This window comes from Cupressus sempervirens, chromosome 1 (assembly GCF_028749045.1).
Source record: "Cupressus sempervirens isolate cs-2001-9-10 chromosome 1, ASM2874904v1, whole genome shotgun sequence".
NCBI lineage: Eukaryota > Viridiplantae > Streptophyta > Pinopsida > Cupressales > Cupressaceae > Cupressus > Cupressus sempervirens.
This window is the reverse complement of record NC_143118.1, coordinates 19,692,596-19,711,875: the sequence shown is the minus strand read 5'-3', so window position 1 is coordinate 19,711,875 and position 19,280 is coordinate 19,692,596. Positions and strand designations below refer to the sequence as shown.

Sequence of the window (19,280 nt, the reverse complement as noted above, 5' to 3'; positions counted from 1 at the left end):
AATTAGTTATTAGTTAACCAACTATACTTTTTGCTGTCTAAAAGATAAATCCCCATTTTGGTATAAATTAGTTAATAGTTGTGGTTATTTTTACTTTCAATTGCTGTGAGGTTCCTTATTATTTTGAAAGTTATAGGTTTGTATGTGTGTTAAATAGCTGAACTTAGATTATTTTATAAGGTAGCTAGGTGGTTGGAGGAAGAAGACCTTTTATAAAGGGTTGATTGTAATGTGGAATTCTGAGCCTGGCATAACATAGTCTATTATCTCTGGTTGTACATGCATGATGTAATTGCGCTGAGAGTTGCAACTAAGTGGCAGCAAAGAGTGAATTGTAATAGAGTGCACATTTTCACAAAATCCTGTTAATTTAAATTTGTTTACCACTTACATGTCAAAATAATATAATTCATTATCTTTGTAACTTTAGAGTATTTAAATAATCTCTTAATTATAGCAACTTTACTAGGAGACATGGGTACTTGGAGACTGGTACCGGTACCAGTACATCAAATTTTCAAAAAAAGGAAATGGGGGTACTTGGGGACGTCGAGTTTTATTTTGTAATTTAAATTTAATAATTTCTAAAAAATAACATGACACAAAACTTTGAAAGAAAGCACAGCAAATAACATAAGTTTAAATACACAAATGTCAAATAACATTATAAGTTTAAATGCACAAATGTTATATAACATTGTGTCAGAGTTCAAAACTCACACTACATATTTCAATGTTTCATATTAGATTGTCATTACAATGTTACATGTTGAAGTCTAAAAATATTGACAGTTCAATGGCAAATGCTGATACGCAAACAAAAAAACAAAAATTAGAAATCTATCATATATGTTGTTATGTTTTGATCTTTAATTTTTTAATTTCGTTTTTGACTTTTTTCAACGTGGGAGACATTGATTTTTCAACAGGAGATTGATGGAGGTGTCATTTCCCGAACCTTAAGCACCTATAAGTCACCAGAGACATTTCCGAGACAGGAGACAAGTACCAGAACCCAAGACGTGTCCCAGGAATCTGGAGACAGGTCTCCCGGTGACGCTGATTATAGTATAATGTAAAATTAATAATTAAAATAGAATATAATACAATAGATATAATTTAAATGCACTAGTAATATAAATATGTTTGATCCATTACTGTGAAGTCGGGTCCACTCTCATTATATTTAATTGTCAAATATATTATGTATTTTATTGTAAAACTATTTTGACATTTAACTGTCAAATATATTAAGTATTTTTGCGTAAGCAATTACTAATATATCAACAATTTCAGAGATCTAAACAAAGAGGAGCTTTACGCACCATTTGTTTTTTGCCACTGCATTCTTCAACTTATTCTGACAGCTAGAAAATAGGTTTCTAGCCTAATAAGGAGGCTATACCAATGCATGAATATCACCACCCATCATAGGAAGGAGGCTGGTTAGATGAGCCAAAGTAAAATTCAAAATCTGCCTCAAGACTGCACCTGTAGTCCTTGACCTTGAAAAAGTGCAGTGCACTGTAGCTTACAGGTAGTCATGTCGCAATAACCATCTTAATTGAATTGAAGACCATTTCCAAGTGCTATGTAATCTAAATTGAAGACCATTTTCAAGTGCTGCTCAATTATAGGATGAGAAAATGTAATGATCTGGTCTTAATATGATCAAAATGAATTAAATCTTGACTTGAGATATTTTGTCAAACAGTTGGAATGTAATCTTGGTATTAAGTGTAGTTGGTAAATAATGTAAATGAGCCGACGGGTGGGTTAGTATGAATTATTTGTTATGTAGCCGACTTGTGCTTGACGGGTTCCTTAGGGAACCTTCCGAAAGGCCCTTCAGTGAGTATATATACCCCCTTCGGGAAGTATTGTAATCATCATAAGCATAATGTAATGTTTTGGCATATGCGAATAAAGGAAGTTCTGCTGTTCTCATCTATTGTCTGTACGCATTGATTTCTTTACCCAGTACGGTAAATATTAAGCTCTGATACCACTGTAATATTCTGGCCCTTAATCTGACTAAAGAAATCAATTTCTGACCCTCGGAATTTAATCAAATAGTTGGTCTGCAAACTGAATAATGAACCTGCTGATACTACTGTTGCGATTATTGCATCACATTTAGGTAAATAACTATTCCCCACATATCAATGCATCTTTTCCAAATCAATTACAACAACAGTGATCTCAAAGAAAAGACTAAGTTGTATTGAATGTGCATTCACATTTCAATTAATAACAGATTATCTTTATTTCAGATATGCAAGAAGACTACAGGTATGGACTCAAGAATTTTTATTAAACTGGAAGTAGTGTACACACCCCTACTCAAGTTTGTAAACACAAAGAATGATAACTGAAACCTGGTTAGTTGTAGACAGCTGGAAGTCTGTGCTGTGGTCCACGGCATGCCTCCAATGGCTATAGTTCTGGAACTGTCAACTCCCAAATGCTCCAACACTCATCGTGATTTACTGGTATCAGCTTTAGTGGAATGTCCATAACCCGTGACCTCTTTGTAAGTGCAGATGTAGATGCCATAACCAATATTCCAGCTGCTCACACTGCCGTCCCTTATGCTCCTTGCGGATTATGATGTGTACATGTTGACTGTAATACGCATTGCTGGAGGTGACCCGACTTAGGAAATTCCTCTCAGCCAACTGTATGCTTACATCTCTACAAATAGATCATCTCTAAGCACAGATTCCACTTACATACTGTCACAAAGATGTTAAGAAAGATACCTCTGCTATGCTGATAGATTATGGACGTCTAATCTACCTGCCCAACTTCTGAACTTGTCATATACCAATGCTTGGCTTTAGGAATTATCAACTTCAACTGTTCGTACCTTACTGTCATCAATCTTCAGAAAAACCTTCTTTACTGATTTGTATCTGCTGTTGTTAACTCCAGTCTGAAAGCTTAAGGTGAGTTATTGGTTTGCATCCAGTCTCACTAAATTTTCTTAAGGGGTTTCGTCCTTAGGAAGTATCCAGTTACAATAAGCAACCTTTTAGGATTTGTTTAGTAACATATATTCTTTGTGTCCATCCCAATGTAGCTCTATGCTTTTATAACCTCGATATGAGGGAAGACACAAACAACTAGGCAATGTGGGATTAAAAGCCAAATTTGTCTTTTAGTCACTTACGTAACTTTATAACTTTATAATTTTAAAATATTTAAATAAATCACTTAAGTCACTTGAACTTTAATATCTCTTGAAATACTTGTCTGATTGCCATGCCGTTTGAAATAAGAATCTCTCCTTATAATTCCCCATGTGACCAAATACACTTTCTAAAAAATAGAAAGGGTCCATTTCTATTACCCCTTACTATACATAGTAAGTATGGCAAATGGAGTCCAAATGACATCGAATGAAGGCCAAATGCATAAATCGCTGAGAGTTGGATATGAATCAATCATCAGAAGACCCTCTAACCATCCTCATTAGCCTACGAGGCTCCAATATTAGGCTAATCCCTGAAATTTCGATGCTGGCAACTAATGGGGGGACATTACAGAAAAGCCATCTCGTGTTTCTTAGAAAATAAATGAAATATGGCTCCATTTGCTTGAGGACTCCAGTAGAAGTCAATAAAGTTAAGCAATCCTCCTCTCACACCTTTTAAAGCGCATTTCCATACATTATGCCATCTACCATGCAAAGAATGCTCCACACCAACACCTTTTTAAATTATTCCAAATGATAAGCGATCCCATCTTGAGAGATTATCATCAATGATTATTTTTATTGTTACAGTTCATAGCATAGTTGGCTACGTAATCCTCCAACTCATATGCTTTACATAAACAATGATTGATGGAAAATGAATTTAGAGAGTTCAAAATAAGAAAACTTCATTGTAAAATGTTTTCCACTCTGCAGCCATTGGATCCCCTTGATGGAATTATTGTCACTGATGTCAAAGGACTTCACGGGTAAGAACAAGATTGTTAAACTAGTCATCATCAATGTCAAAGGGACAAAGAAAAGCATAATACGGAGTTTAATACTGAAGTCATAGAGACCACATAAAATAGTTTGATCAGCATGGCAGAGAGATATACAATCAACATATTATGACAAGGGCAGTAATAATATTATAATATTCAAGGCAGAAATAATATTCTGATATTCATATATAGTAAGCAGCAGCATTGAAACAGGGTAATAATACCGAATGTAGACAAGGTGATTGTTGATGAAGCCAAATGAGAAGCGATAACATTCAAATCAAAATGAATAAATAAATCAGAGTATATCATGAGTAACCCAGTCAGAACAAATTAAGAAAACAATTGGAAACGGTGCTAGTCTAATTCTAGCGGCAATCTATATGACATCTCCTTTGTATATATAACAAGACAAATAAAATCATTCCATCAATGTGCAAGTTCAGAGTTTTATTGAAGGAGGACAACATCTGATGGAGAAGACTTGACACGTATCTCCGATAAGGATGGAGTGTTTCCAATGAAAGCAGGAGGTGCGTCTACAGTTGAGTGTGTACAAGATGACGGTATACCAAATCTATATTCGCTGCCAAATTATTAGTTTGAAAATGATGCATAGAAGCCTGATATATATATTAGTGCAGAGATATAAAGTTTGTGAGGTCAAGCGATCAACAGTTGAAGTATAGTTTATGCCCAGCACTTAACGTGTACAGAGCATAGTTGAAATGGAAGCGCAAGCAAACATTATCATCGATGGTATGCCGTGGAGGAACAAAGTTCAATGATATTGACATAAAACATTAAGAGGAGCAGCCAGGAGTGTTATTTTATCTAACCTATGAGAGACAACGATAAGAATGCCATGATACCATTATTAATACAAAGCAGCGAATCATAAATCATATGAAAATAAAAATAATAAATAAATAAATGAGAATATGTATAACATCACCGCAAGAATAGAAATTTGAGTATGGAAGGTAATTAGAATATTCAAACAGTACAAGCCAGTTATACATTATGAACTGCAACAAAGTATAGCGGTGTTGAAGATAGAAGGCCAGATAAAAGCTCCATATTGTGTCAGATATGAAATGCGCGATTGAAGAATTCCATATCACCGTTGAAAATAGTAGTCAGCGATCATTAAAATTTCAAGGAAAAGACAAGAGTTTGAGGATATATATTTCTATGCAGATATACCTCTGCAATAGCAGCTAGTATGTCGGCAAACATAAAAGTTCCAATTCAAAAGATTATCAACATTTGGTGTGAGGCATTTAAATGTTTACTAAAGGTGCAATGACTAGGAAATCATATGTCAGAAATAAACCACGAAGTGTCAGGATGTAGAATGATACATTGCTGTGGACACTTTCACATATTGTGGCGCTATCTTTACACATTCGATTATGCACAGGTTTCCATAAAACCTGAAGACACTTCAGTAAAAATGGTATATGCAGCAGAGGAAATAAATACTTATAAAAGCAGTGATCAAAATATTGAAGTCTACAATTAAGATTATGTCCACTAAAATATTTTAGTAATACAATAAAACTATCAAAACAATATTTGTTTATCAGTGATTACATACTTTTGAAAAAAATTGTTATAAAGAGACACGACTGGCTGAAAAGTCACATCCCATCCAAAAGGCTGCCTAAGTAGCATATAAATTTATCATAGCCATGGAGAAGGTAAAGGTCTGAGAAGCGATGAAGTAATAGATAAGACAGAGTCTGCAATAAAGAAAAGGAAAGGATATATATGAAAGTTAGAATAAAGAATGTGTGAAAAGTAAGAGTAAGTTGGAATAAAAAGCGTTGAAATATATATATAGTGGATGTATGAGATGAGATGAGCATTTTGTATGTACAAATAATCCCATTCAAAATGGGGCAGATAACAAGATTTATTAATGAAATGAATATGCAGACATAAAGAAACATATATGCAGACTTGAGGCAAAGGCATAAAGAGAAGTATAAAAAGCAGTGATTTAATTATCCATCATTAGTTGAGGAAGCAACATTAACAAGGCGGAAAAGCAGTTTGTGTGCAGTGGGTTGGTGCTTCCAGTAGGTCGGTGCCTGCGAGAATGAGAGTTATAGGGGTTATAGCCTCTAGTTGGTCATAGCCTACAAAGCATTGTAAAAGAACAGTTTATATAAGAAAGCATTTATTTGCCATGGTTTTCTCCCGCATTGGTTTCCACGTTAAAATTGTGTTGATGTGTTCATATGCATAATTGTTTATTTCAGCATTTGAAGTTAATTGTTTGGAGGAAGTTTTTGTTAATTCTGTAACTTGTTAAAGCATACTGATCCGAGAATAGATCAATTCGATTTGAGATGGCATGATAAATATAGGACTAAGTTGTTTGCATTGTTTCCTTTATAAGATTGGCGCCTATCCTTAGGATGTTTGTTTAAGACTAAACTAAACTTAATTGTGTATGTTTGTGATTAAAGTTAATCATTCTTAGAAAGTCACCAACTTCAAGAGGATTAGTCAAATACTTTTGGAAGAGACATGTCCTTTCTAAGGACATGTCCCTTGACTCCTATACTTATAGAGGGTAAGGGTGAAGTCTAAGAGCACACAAGATCAATACAAGTCTGCTCCTTAGTCATTACTGCCTTCATATGAATTGCAGAAGTAAAAGACAAAATTTTGAATTACATTTCTAATTCAGTTAAAGGCAATAATCTGAAGTTACTCACAACAAGTTATAAGAAAATAGAGAAGGCAGAATTTAATCTATATTCAGTCCAAAGAATTTGCAGAAACTTTACATGGTATCAAAGCTCTGGTAGTTGAACCTAGGCTCTGCAAAATTCAGTAATCAAACTTTATATATATCTAGCAACTATCTCCTATCTTCAATGGCATACACAAACAGATTCGAGGACAGGTTTGATGGGAAAGAACACTTTGATGCTTAGAAATTCAGAATCATGATGATTCTTGAAGAGAATGATGTAAAACAATTTGTTGATAAAGCATCCAAACAACTGCTAGTTGAACCTCATAAATCCATCTGGAGCAAAGGAAATAGGAAAGCAATTCAAAACATATTGGATAGAGTAAAAAATGATGTCATACCCATGCTTACAAAACATCAGACATCATTTGATATGATGAATGCATTACTAAATGCATATGAGGTCAATAATTCAACTAGGGTTCTCACACTAAAAATGCAATTAAATCACATTCAAATAAAGAAAGGAGAATCAATGAATTCTTACTTCTTAAGGGTTACAGGCATTAGAGATGAACTATCAAGTATAGGAACCACTATTAGTGACACAGAACTAACACTAATGGCAATAGATGGATTACTAGATTCATGAGAAACTTTTGCACGAGGAATAAGTGCCAGAGATAAGCTTTCTGACTTCAACAGACTTAAGGGCGATTGTCTTCAAGAAGAATCCAGAAAACTAAAGAAAGGGGGGAACTAAAAACAGAAGATGAAGAACTTCATGTTCTTAATACAAACTCTTATAAGGGCAAGAAGAAACATTTCAAGAAGAAAAGAGGAAATCAAAAGAATGGAAAACCCAAGAAAGATCTATCCAAAATTAAGTGTTTCAAATGTGAAAAATTTGGACACTACAGATCTAATTGTTCTAAAAATTCTAAACAAGCAGCAAACTGTACAAATGTTACTAGGGAAGAAGATACCTATGATCTTGAGAATCGTGTATTGTACTCGTTCACTATCAAATGAAATTTCAAGTAAAGCATGGTTAATTGATAGTGGATCTTCTAGACATATAACAGGATACAAAGAAACACTAGACTCTTTATTAGAAAAGGTTAATGGTGAAGTTACCATTGGTGCTAATTCTACACATTCTGTTGAAGGAATTGGAAATTGCACTTTGAAACTAAAATCAGGAAATTCTCTTCTTCTCAAAGGTGTACTCTACGTACCAGGGATTAAAAGAAATTTAATCTCAATTATAGCGCTTGAAGATGATGGGCATAATCTTGCATTCATGGACGACAAAGTATTAACTTGGGCAAATAACTCCTCAATCAAGAAAGCGAAGTTGATTGGTCAGAGAAAAAGATATTTGTATAAATTGAATACAGAATCTATTCGACCTATTCAAGCATTAATTCATGAAGCCGTAGACAAATGAAATATGGCACAGAAGATTAGGGCATCTAAATTTCAAAAACTTATCAACTATGGAGAAGTTGGTTACTGGATTACTTAAACTAAATAAAGACCACTCAAGCATATGCAAAGGGTGCGCTCTGGGTAAGAACACCAGAAGTCCATTTCATGATAGCATAGAAAAACAAACAATGTTTTGGAATTAATTCATTCAGATATATGTGGATCTATGTCTGTTCCTTCTCTTGGAGGATTCTGGTATTATATTTTGTTCATAGATGACTTCTTTAGGAAAACATGGATTTACTTCTTAAAATGCAAAGAATTAGAAGAAACTCAAAATTCAAAGAGAAGACCACTTTGGGCCATTAAAACAGTTGAGGCAGCTCAAGACTTTGTTGCACCTTCCGGAACAGTCAAGGAAAGCAAAAGACCTAAAAGATTCTCTAATTATACAACAAACATGAGTGATTTATCCAAAACAGAACCAACCAATCCTTATGATGCTATTAAACATACAGTTTGGAAAGAAGCTATGATAGAAGAATACCAATCCAATATGACGAATGATGTTTGGGAAATTGTTCCAAGACCTAAAGAAAAATCTGTTGTTTCTTCCAAGTGGATATTTAAAATAAAGCATGTTGCTGACGGTAGTATTAAGAAGTATAAAGCTAGATTTGTAGCCAAAGGATTTTCTTAGAAGGAAGGGATTGATTATGAAGAAATTTTTGCTCCTGTTGCCAGATATACCTCCGTAAGAGCAGTCTTAGCAATTGCCGCATTGAAGGGATGGAAAGTACATTAGATGGATGTAAAAACAACATTCTTAAATGGAAAGATTACAGAAGAAGTATATTTGGAGCAACCTGAAGGATTTGAAACCCATGATCCTAACATTTTTGTTTGTCGGCTCAAGAAAGCTCTTGATGGGCTTAAACAGGCTCCAAGGGCTTGGTATGAAAGAATTGATAAGTATCTCATTTGCTTAGGATTCTTCAGGAATGAAGCCGATCCAAATTTATATTATAAAAGAGATAAAGATGATATGGTAATTCTGATATTGTATGTTGATGATTTATTAATAACAGGTGATGATCATCTTATAGATCAGTGCAAGAAAGATCTAATTAGAGAACTCGAGATGAAAGACTTGGGACTCCTTCATTACTTCCTAGGGTTGGAAGTACGACAGAATTTTGACAGTATCATACTTAATCAAGGGAAGTATACATCAGACATTTTGAAGAGATTTGGAATGTGGAATTGCAAATCTATGTCTTCTCCAATAGAGACTAATCTACATAAACTTAAAGAAGTAGTTGTAGAATCACCTTCCATAGATTCTACTCTCTACAGACAGATGATTGGGTCCCTTATGTACTTAGCAAATACAAGGCTTGATATTTGCTATGCTATTAATGCCTTAAGCCAGTTTATGTGTGAGCCAAAGAGATTCACCTAGTTGTAGTTAAACACATTATGAGATACTTACAAGGCACTCTTAATTTTGAACTCAAATACGAGAAGGTTGGCTTAGATTTACATGGATTCATTGACTCAGATTGGGGTGGAAGTGTTAAAGGTAGGAAAAGTACTTCAAGATGCTGTTTTAGTTTAGGATCAACAATGATATCTTGGATATGTAGAAAGCAGTCTTCAGTAGCTCAAAGCTCCATAGAAGCCGAATACATTGCAGCAACAATGGCCTCTCGAGAAGCAGTTTGGCTAAGGAAGTTACTTGTGGGATTATTTGGGCAAGCCATGAATCCTACGATTATTCATTGTGATAATTAGAGTTCCATCATGCTTTCGGTGAATCCAGTGTTTCATGACAGGGCCAAACATATTGAAATTCCTTACCATTATGTAAGAGATATGGTAGGCAGGAATTTTATAAAATTAGAATACATTTGCACTGCAGATCAGACAGTAGACATATTCACCAAGCCTCTACTAGAGTAAAGATAGACCACTTCAGGAAAAGACTTGGTATGGTTGAATTGTAATCCATTTGTTTTCTTTAAATTATTAATAAAATAATTTTATTTGTCAGGCTATTGATTGTTATGGGCTCCACTGTATTCATTATTTAAGAGGTGACGATCTCTAAGATAATGAACACTTGTATATAAGACATTATGAGAGATGACGATCTCTTAGATAATGTGCTAAACAGTAGAGTTCTACTGTATGATCTAGATGAGTTCAAGATCATATTGTGATATTGACATTGCTATGTTAATGAGTCACAGTTTGGATAAAGGAAGAATGTTATTATTCTCCAGGTTTATCCTGTATTCTGGTAGGTCTTAGACTTAGGATCATGTTGTGATATAGAAATACCAATATCTATGAGTCACAACTTGGATAAATAAAGAAATTAAAATACTCTCCATATTCATCCTGTACATTGTATTCTTTGCAATACTGTTATCACTAGTGTCAGTGATTTGTCATACTATAGGCTTTAGTAATATGACATTGTATCATGTGTTCTATAATATCACATACTAAGGAGATTTAGATAGATATAGAGTATCAAATTTTGCTTGTTCATCTTTATTGATGTTGCTAGATATGATATCTCTCAGTATGATTATCAAGTTAAGAGGGAGTGTTAATTCTATAACTTGTTAAAGCATACTGATTTGAGATGGCATGATAAATATAGGACTAACTTGTTTGCTTTGTATCCTTTATAAGATCAGCGCCTATCCTTAGGATGTTTGTTTAAGACTAAACTTAACTTAATTGTGTATGTTTGTGATTAAAGTTAATCATTCTTAGAAAGTGGCTGACTTCTAGAGGATTAGGCAAATAATTTTGGAAGAGATATTTCCATTCTAAGGACATGTTCCTTGACTCCTATACTTATAGAGGGTAAGGATGAAGTCTTAAGAGCACACAAGATCAACACAAGTCTGCTCCTTAGTCATTATTGCCTTCATTCGAATTGCAGAAGTAAAAGACAGAGTTCTGATTTACATTTCTAATCCAGTTAAAGACAATAATCTGAAGTTACTCACAGCAAGTTATAAGAAGATAGAGAAGGCAGAATTTAATCTATATTCAGTCCAAAGAATTTGTAAAAACTTTACAGTTTTAAATTGGCAAATTTGTTATTATACTGATTCACCCTTCCTCTCAGTATAATCGTGTGCTCTTCATTCCTGTTTCTTACAGTGCTTATAAATTTATAATAATATCAAATCTAAACTGGTTGAGATATTAAGATGCGGTATTTGATTTTGGCATGTAGATTGGGAAACAAAGCCCGTGTCTTGGCTTCATTATTTGTACCAATAATCAATTTTTAGAAGCGGCTTGAATCGCTTCCATTGAAGTGTTTCTAAACACATCCAGCATTTGACACCTTGGATTTCCTAAATGCTTAGTTGAAATTGAATTGTAGACAATTAGGTTGAGGGGGTGACCATTTTACATTTTTCCTGATATCTGACTTTGACTTTTACTTTGAGAGCCAGATGAACTGGGGATTAATATTAATATATTATTTGTAAATATTAATTATAATTTTTTAATATAATATAATACTTAATAATTATATTTAATAATTTTTAATTTAAATATAAAAATAAAATTTTAATATAATAGAATACTTAATAATTATATTTAATTTTTTAATATTCAAATGTAAAAATTATAAATAATTATATGTTGTATATAATTATATATGTTGATATTTCTCCTCATATTTAGAATGGATGTATTTAAGATATCTACACTACTCATTTTCATGCATTTTCTTGGCTTTTACATTAGTTACAAAAGAAAAGGCATCTGACAATGCTGAGATAGGAATATTGGCTGATGTTCCTTGATCAGTGTTTTTAGCATAATGCTATCGAAGATCCTGAAAGTATCAGGAAGCTTTAACTATCCGTGTGATTATTGTTCAATTTATGATTATTTGTTCTTGTTTATTAGATGCAGTTCCAGTCTTGAGACGGTTACCTTAGAATGTGGACATCTGTTTTGTCTTTGCAGATCAGGATTCTGTAAGGCTATTAGCGGTGGAGGGATGTGCAGCACTTGGAAAGCTATTGGAACCTCAGGATTGCGCAGAGCATATTCTCCCTATCATTCTCTCTTTCTCTCAGGCAATGAAATAAATCTCATCATTTGTTGATTCGTTTTACGCATGTAATATGAAAATGTACAAGCATACTTTTTTCTTGTTAATGTGAATTTGAAATTCAGAAGTCTAAAGAAACTACATTCTTGTGATATTTCTATCAGGATTGAACTGTGTAGTTTTTTAGTCAAACTCATTGAGTGATGTTTCATGAATGAATGGAACACTTAGCCTCATTGCATCTAAGTTATGCTCATAGAGGAGAAGCACTGGGACTTCTTGGGAGGTTACCCATCCTAGTACTACTCCAGCTTAAGCGCACTTAACTACAGAGTTTTCTCCATGGTTAAATCCACTCTGCTTGCAACCACATTTGCAAAACCTTCAACAAGTGCTGTACCTTATGAACCATTCATTACAGAGCCCCTTAAGCTCATGAACTGATAAGTAGGAGATATTTTCCACAGAAAGTCAAATTTGATATTACTATCAGGGTTCAACTCTGTGGTTTTTTGAGTCAAATTCATTGACCCATGTTTTATGAGTTACTTCTACTTATCAAACTACATTCAGGCAGAACATAGGATGTTTGCAGTATATTTTTCATTATTTTGGTTTTCTGAAGTGGAAAACTTTTCTGGAGGTTTTTTGGAGCAATGCGAAGGGATAGGTTATAAGTGAGTTTGAAATCATCTAGGAACAAGAAAAACCATTGTTATATGCTTATGTGATAAATGCAAATAAATGTTTAATGAAGTTATCTAGGTTTCAAGGATCTGTGAGCATGTGAATTTAGTATTAACAATTTTATGTTAGCATCCTGTGAGAGGTTCCTTGCTCAAACCTTGGGCTTCTTCCTATAACCATCAGAGCATTCGGGTGCTATGCACTAAATTTGTCTTTTAAGACTTCATGGGAAAATAAATTTGTTTTCTTAAACAGTTTCAAATGATAGTTTTTGAAGTCTGTGTGTGCTTTATGTGCATGGTAGTGCTCATTAACAATAGAAAAATACAGGGCTGAGAAAAATGGTGCGTTTTTTATCTTATTATTATAAAGTTCTTACTAAATATATGTTATGGAAAACAGGGAGACAACTCAAACTTGACATGTTGTCCAAAGCAAGTGCAAAATAATTGTGTGCAATTAGCATTTATGAAAAACAGTTCGCTCGACTTTTTTACCTTTATTTATTACTGTGTTGTTTACAGATTGATGAGTGAACTACCTCACTCATTGTCAGGGGAGATGCTTTAGTTTGTTTTTTGTCCAATTCATTGCTGACAAACCATGGCGTATTGGCTACAAATTGTCTTTTTTATTTGTTTTTATTTTTGAATTTAATTGATTGTGCAGTGCTGTTTACTTCTAAATATTCTTAGTGCCTTTCACACAGGTATTGCTATCCAACTCTGACTAATAAAGTTGTGCTGCAAACAGGACAAGTCCTGGCGAGTTCGTTACATGGTTGCAAATCAATTATATGAGCTTTGTGAGGCTATTGGTTCTGAGAGTACCAGGTGCTTCTCTTTTCAATGCTGATATAGGCTTTATTTGTACACGTAACTGCACAACCAGCTAAGATTTACTAGCAAATTGTATACATGAGTTGGGCATAATGTGCTGTTGGTCAGGAGTATTTTCTGTTTTGAATTAATGGGCAAGAAGGATTTACTTAGTACAAACTAGTGCACATGCATATTCTAGCATAATCATAAGTTAAATATTTCATAAAGGGATTTACCAACAAGTTGCACGCACAAATCATGTGTATATTTTTGACCTAATTTGCTCCAAGTCATGGTTTTCTGTGTTGAATTTATTTACTACAATCAAGTCCACTAGTGTTTATTAGCATAATCATAAAGTTGTGCAGTTGGCTGGAGGCTCTGTGCACTTAAATTCATTTTTTTAAATATAAGCACTTCTCAATTTTGATGAGTGAGTTTGCTCAATTTTAATCAGGCAATTGAGATTTAAAAAATAATATGGTAATGTTGGAAATTGTGTAAGGATGGATCTTGTGCCTGCATATGTACGGTTGTTGCGTGACAATGAAGCAGAAGTGCGTATTGCGGCTGCAGGAAAGGTGACAAAGTTTTGTAGAATTTTAGATCCTCAGCATGCTATTCAGCACATCCTTCCCTGTGTGAAGGTATTTTTTTCACTTATGGAACCATTTGATATTCCAAATAACTTTTGGTTAGGCGAAATATATATATCTAGAACTAGCACACTCTACAATTTTCACCTTTGAATGTCTATATTCTATTATTATGAATGAAGAGTTTTCTCAACATATAAATCTGTAGCTTATAGCAATTAATTGGATTCACATTCTAGTGACCTTGAATTTACCTCTTTAAATTGCAGGACCTGGCAGCCGATTCTTCTCAACATGTCCGATCTGCACTGGCTTCTGTAATCATGGGAATGGCACCTGTATTGGGAAAGGTAGTCGCTAGATTCTAAAATCTCATGATTAATCCTTGAGCACAGTTCTGAGATCTGCCTGGGGACATACCCTGACTCAGAAGTTTGAGTTTGTGGTGACCTTAGAGAATTTGGATTAGACTCACAGGCATCAATATGTGAATCCTGAGACTGGTCTCAGCAAGTTGCAGGACAGACAGTCAGTTTAAAACTTTAAACAATAACCTTAGAATTTAAAATAAAATAAAAATCACATTAGTTGTGCTGACTACTGAGTTTCTGAGCCTGGAATCAATAAATGTGCAGGCTTGGCAGTCAGTTAAAAAGACATCTGAAAAAACACATTTTCCAGTACCTTAAAAAAGCACTAGCACTTTTAAACACTCACCCATTTTAATCTTATTTCCAGTTGCCCATTTATTTATCAAATTGTTTCGATCAGAGTTGAATGGAAATGGATACGCTACCCAGAGAATTTTAAAGATCTCCCAATTAAGCTTATGGATAAATATGGTAATTGTAAATATGTAGATATAATTATGTCTGTTTACTTGTAGGCCTTGAAACTCCTTAACCTAATAATTGTCCATGCAATCCCTTAACATAGGACATGATTTCAAAAATACTTATTAAAGGCATATATTGATGGTTTAGTTTTGAAGTTAAGGTCCTTGTGTCCAAGACTCAAAGCCTTTAAATCGGCCTTTGGGGTGGTGTCTTTACTCCTGAACTCTGCTCAGTAATTTCAACATGGACCCTGCTAGTGGCTATCACAATGAAATCCCTTTTCTAGTTTTAAGAAAGAAAATAATTTTTCTTTTTGTTGTTGCACTGGATGGAAAAGTGGCATATTTCTGAGCAAATTTATTCTATATAAACTTTTGTTTCTCAATGTCAATCTATATATTGAGTAAAGCTAGTAGCTCTAATTATAAATTTTTTAGTGTCTGTGAATATGATTACCAGTGTGCATTTGGATTCTGACTTAGTAATACTACTTTGATAATTGGTGTTATTTTGATAAGCACTATAATAGATTTATTCTTAAAATTCACTACTCTCAGGGATTCCTTTGATTTGCCGAGATATAACAACCAAGTCTTTGTGAGGTTTTGGCACCAAGTCTGATTCTGAGTCAAAAACCAGTTTGCCAAGTCTGAATTGGAACACTTTGAACTTGAGTAATTATGACGTTTCATATATGCCATGCCATTTCATTAGTTTTTCTAAAGGTGGTTTTGAAATGCTTTTACATACACCTATAATGTTTTCAGTTTGTTTTTCCACTTAAATGAAGAAATGGTTAATTGGAAATTTTAGTTTAGGGATAATGCCAGCGCATATAAAATTTTCTGTATGTTATACTTTGAATATGTTTTTTTAGATTTAATATCGTTTTTATTACAGATGGTGTTTTTTAATTTTTATTTGTACCCTAATGAGTGTTTAGATAAGAAAGAAGGGTCTGCCCCTACAAACCAAGTTCTAGCTTCCTCAACCTGTGGGTATCTGTGTGGGTGCAGTTCGGGTTCTTGTGCAGTTCAGGTTCCTCAGTGGGTTCGCCCAGGGTCAATCTTGGACAACTCAGGTCCCCTGTGGTTCTTCCATGGGAACCCAGGGTGCCTGGGATGGAACCTAGGAGAACCCAAGTAGAATCTAAGGGTTTCCCAAAAAAAAACATAGACAAGAGTTAAATTTTTTGCAACATTTTTATGAACAAACAAAAGCCCTTACATAATGAAATTGTGAGTGGCAGGTGTCATGAAGGTTTGTGTCAGGAAACTTGATTACAATAAGGGGTCATGAGGGATTGGGATCGAACTCTTTAGAGTGTTGACTTTTGTTGTACAACATGCCTAAAAATATCATTGGACGAGGCAACTCAACAGTGCCTGGCTAGTGGAAGTGACATCACCACTCATTGCGGTTCAGATGAAATTGAACCAAATGTTAGACTCTGATGGTTTTGATTAAGATCAATATGAATACAATAAGCTAATAAATACTGTCTTTTTGTTATCTTCACTGTGTATGGACATTTGACAATAATCGAATGACTTGTGAGTAATTCCATTTTTGCAAATAATTAGTTATTTAAATATTTTTATTATTATAATTTTGAGTGTCATTTTTTATTTTAAAATTTCAAAAGTTTTCACACGCATTTATTTCTGTTTCTATACCCAATTTTTTTTTTGTTCAGGTTTGAAAAAGACTTGATAATGCAAATGACTATTCATTATTGTTGATTATGTGAAAGGGCATTAAATAAGTTATGGTTTTTAATTATTTGTCTGGATTAATGGCGAATAATTCATCATGTAATCTTCTCTTGTGATTTTGATGCAGGAAGCAACTCTTGAACAACTTCTTCCAATTTTCCTTGCTCTTTTGAAGGATGAATTCCCTGATGTTCGACTCAACATAATAAGCAAGCTTGATCAAGTGAATCAGGTCCTTAAAGTTATTCTTTGCTTATGTGTTTAGAATTCTAAATATCTATAACACTTTTGAACTTTTCTTATTTGCAAAGTTTAGTAGGTAGTGACTACATAGGTTTGGAATATTAGGATTAACCATGGACAGAAATAATAGTTACATGCAAATATAACCAATATCAGAAAATAATAGATCGCATAGAAGAGAACACAAGACACCAAGATTGAATGTGGTTCACCCAATCCTTAAGGCTACGTCCACCAACAAGTCCAATATTATTACTATCCAGTGATTACAATCTGCAATCCCTTATAGCTCAATACCGCTGCAAAAAGCTACAATATCACCATACATTATGAAATCCCTAATTCTAAGCCATTTTATACAAGCTTTTGCTGCTTACAAAATTAGGGCTAGAATATGTCATCCAATAGAAAAATAGCAGTCAACGCCCTTTACAATATAAGGTCATTTTTGGCTTCAAGGGTGCTACCCCCAAAACCCCCCACAGGGACATTGCCCCTCGACCCCACCTTGTACTACGACAGGGAGCGCACCTGAAACCCCCGTAGAAATAATCTTGGGAGAAATCGCGCCGAATAAGCCTCCGAGTCTGTTTAGGCTCCACATCACAACATGGAAGGTTCATGAAGACTTTTCTGCCAGGCTATTGGGCAACAGGTCTTGAACAGGTTGAATGAACATGATGCAAATAGATGGGAAAGTGATGCATTACAGCTCATGGATGCAGTGCCTCATATCTATAGAAAAGAGAACATTAGGATTTCAAATTGAGAAAGATGTTCATCATGGGTACATGTCTTACATTTTCGTGCATGCAAGCAAGCTTGATAATTTTGGTTCTAGAGTGGGTTTGCCCCATTTCTATATTTCCCACAGTAAAAAATTACTTCAACTGCTTTATAATTCTTTTCTAGAGGCAGAATTAATGTTGGATTAGCAGTGAGTGTGTAATTTGGTTTTGGTAAATTGTTAACATACAATATAAATGTTCATTGCATATCATTAAGATGCAGTTTAAATCATCTTAAATTTATGCAAACAAAAGCCAGTTACCAGCAACTGTCATAATTATTTTTTCAACTACTTTGTACCTCATATGTCTGCACTTCCCTAAAATTTACTAATGACTACCTTGATTTATGTAGGATTCGCTGTTCACTAATGTGCTTTTGTGTTGCTGAGTAACAATGTTTAAGGGACCTCAGACCATCACTTCCGCTCTCTTCCCCGTGTGCACTCAGAAAAAATGAAATCTACAAGTAGCTACAACTTAACTCAAAGAGTCATTTTGCTGAAGACTAGGATGTCTGCATGTAAAGAATTGAAAAATCAAATGACTAAATAATTGTTTTGATACATATTGATTTTTTAGGGTGGTCTTTTTGAACACCACTATCATACAAAATGGCGCCGAGTTGAATTAAAAAGTGACTCTTAAAATGTCCGTTTCTTGCTCAATTTTATATCTTTCCAAGAGAGGACATTATAGAAGAGTGAAGCTGTAGGATGATTTTTGGCTTGAGATACGATTCATATGTACATTACCAAATGGGGATCCAAAGGCAAGAAGACAAGATTCAAATAACATTTTTTGCTTCATTTGAAACAGTGCATTTGCATACCTTTTGTTTGTACGGTAAGTAGATAAAATAACGTGTTCTGGCAACTGAGTGCCACATGTTGACATCAACAAGGAAAGCATACATTGCCTTAACAATTATTCAACCAACCAAATTTATATAATTATTTCTCCATCTTTCAACAGAGGACTCAAAAGAATGAATGAAACTATTAGGGCTGAGTTTTTACTTTGGATACCATACATCAAATCACTGCTATACAGGAGTACCAATGACAAGAACAAAAGAGTCAAATAGCTAAGTTTTGATCCATATCATCTCTATCCATAGCTCCTTACTTTTGATTTTGAAAAAGATCATTTGCCACCATGAGCCTGGATATTTTCACTGTTTATACACTCTTTGTTTGTTCTGTGTAAAAACTTTAACATTGTGGGCCGGCAAAAGGCTTTAGGTGATGTGTCTCAGTGTCACACATTGTCTTCAATGAGCAGAACAGTAGCATTATCTATTTGTTTCCCTAAAGAACTCCTTGAAATTTCAACCAATCTTCTTTCCACAGGAAAAAAACTGAAAGCAGCTGATG

The 19,280-nt window shown here is 34.2% G+C and overlaps 1 protein-coding gene across 2 annotated transcripts in view; it reads left to right on the top strand.

Moving 5' to 3' along the window:
• The window catches only part of LOC149575949 (uncharacterized), a 64,360-nt gene that overhangs the window by 37,944 nt on the left and 7,136 nt on the right, over nucleotides 1-19,280 (top strand). For both annotated transcript variants that reach the window (XM_089816076.1, XM_089816077.1), the window contains 5 exons: nucleotides 12,131-12,243; nucleotides 13,659-13,738; nucleotides 14,232-14,373; nucleotides 14,592-14,672; nucleotides 17,001-17,105. In XM_089816076.1, coding sequence (XP_089672202.1) covers nucleotides 12,131-12,243; nucleotides 13,659-13,738; nucleotides 14,232-14,373; nucleotides 14,592-14,672; nucleotides 17,001-17,105 — 521 coding nt within the window. The remainder of the gene's footprint in view (nucleotides 1-12,130; nucleotides 12,244-13,658; nucleotides 13,739-14,231; nucleotides 14,374-14,591; nucleotides 14,673-17,000; nucleotides 17,106-19,280) is intronic.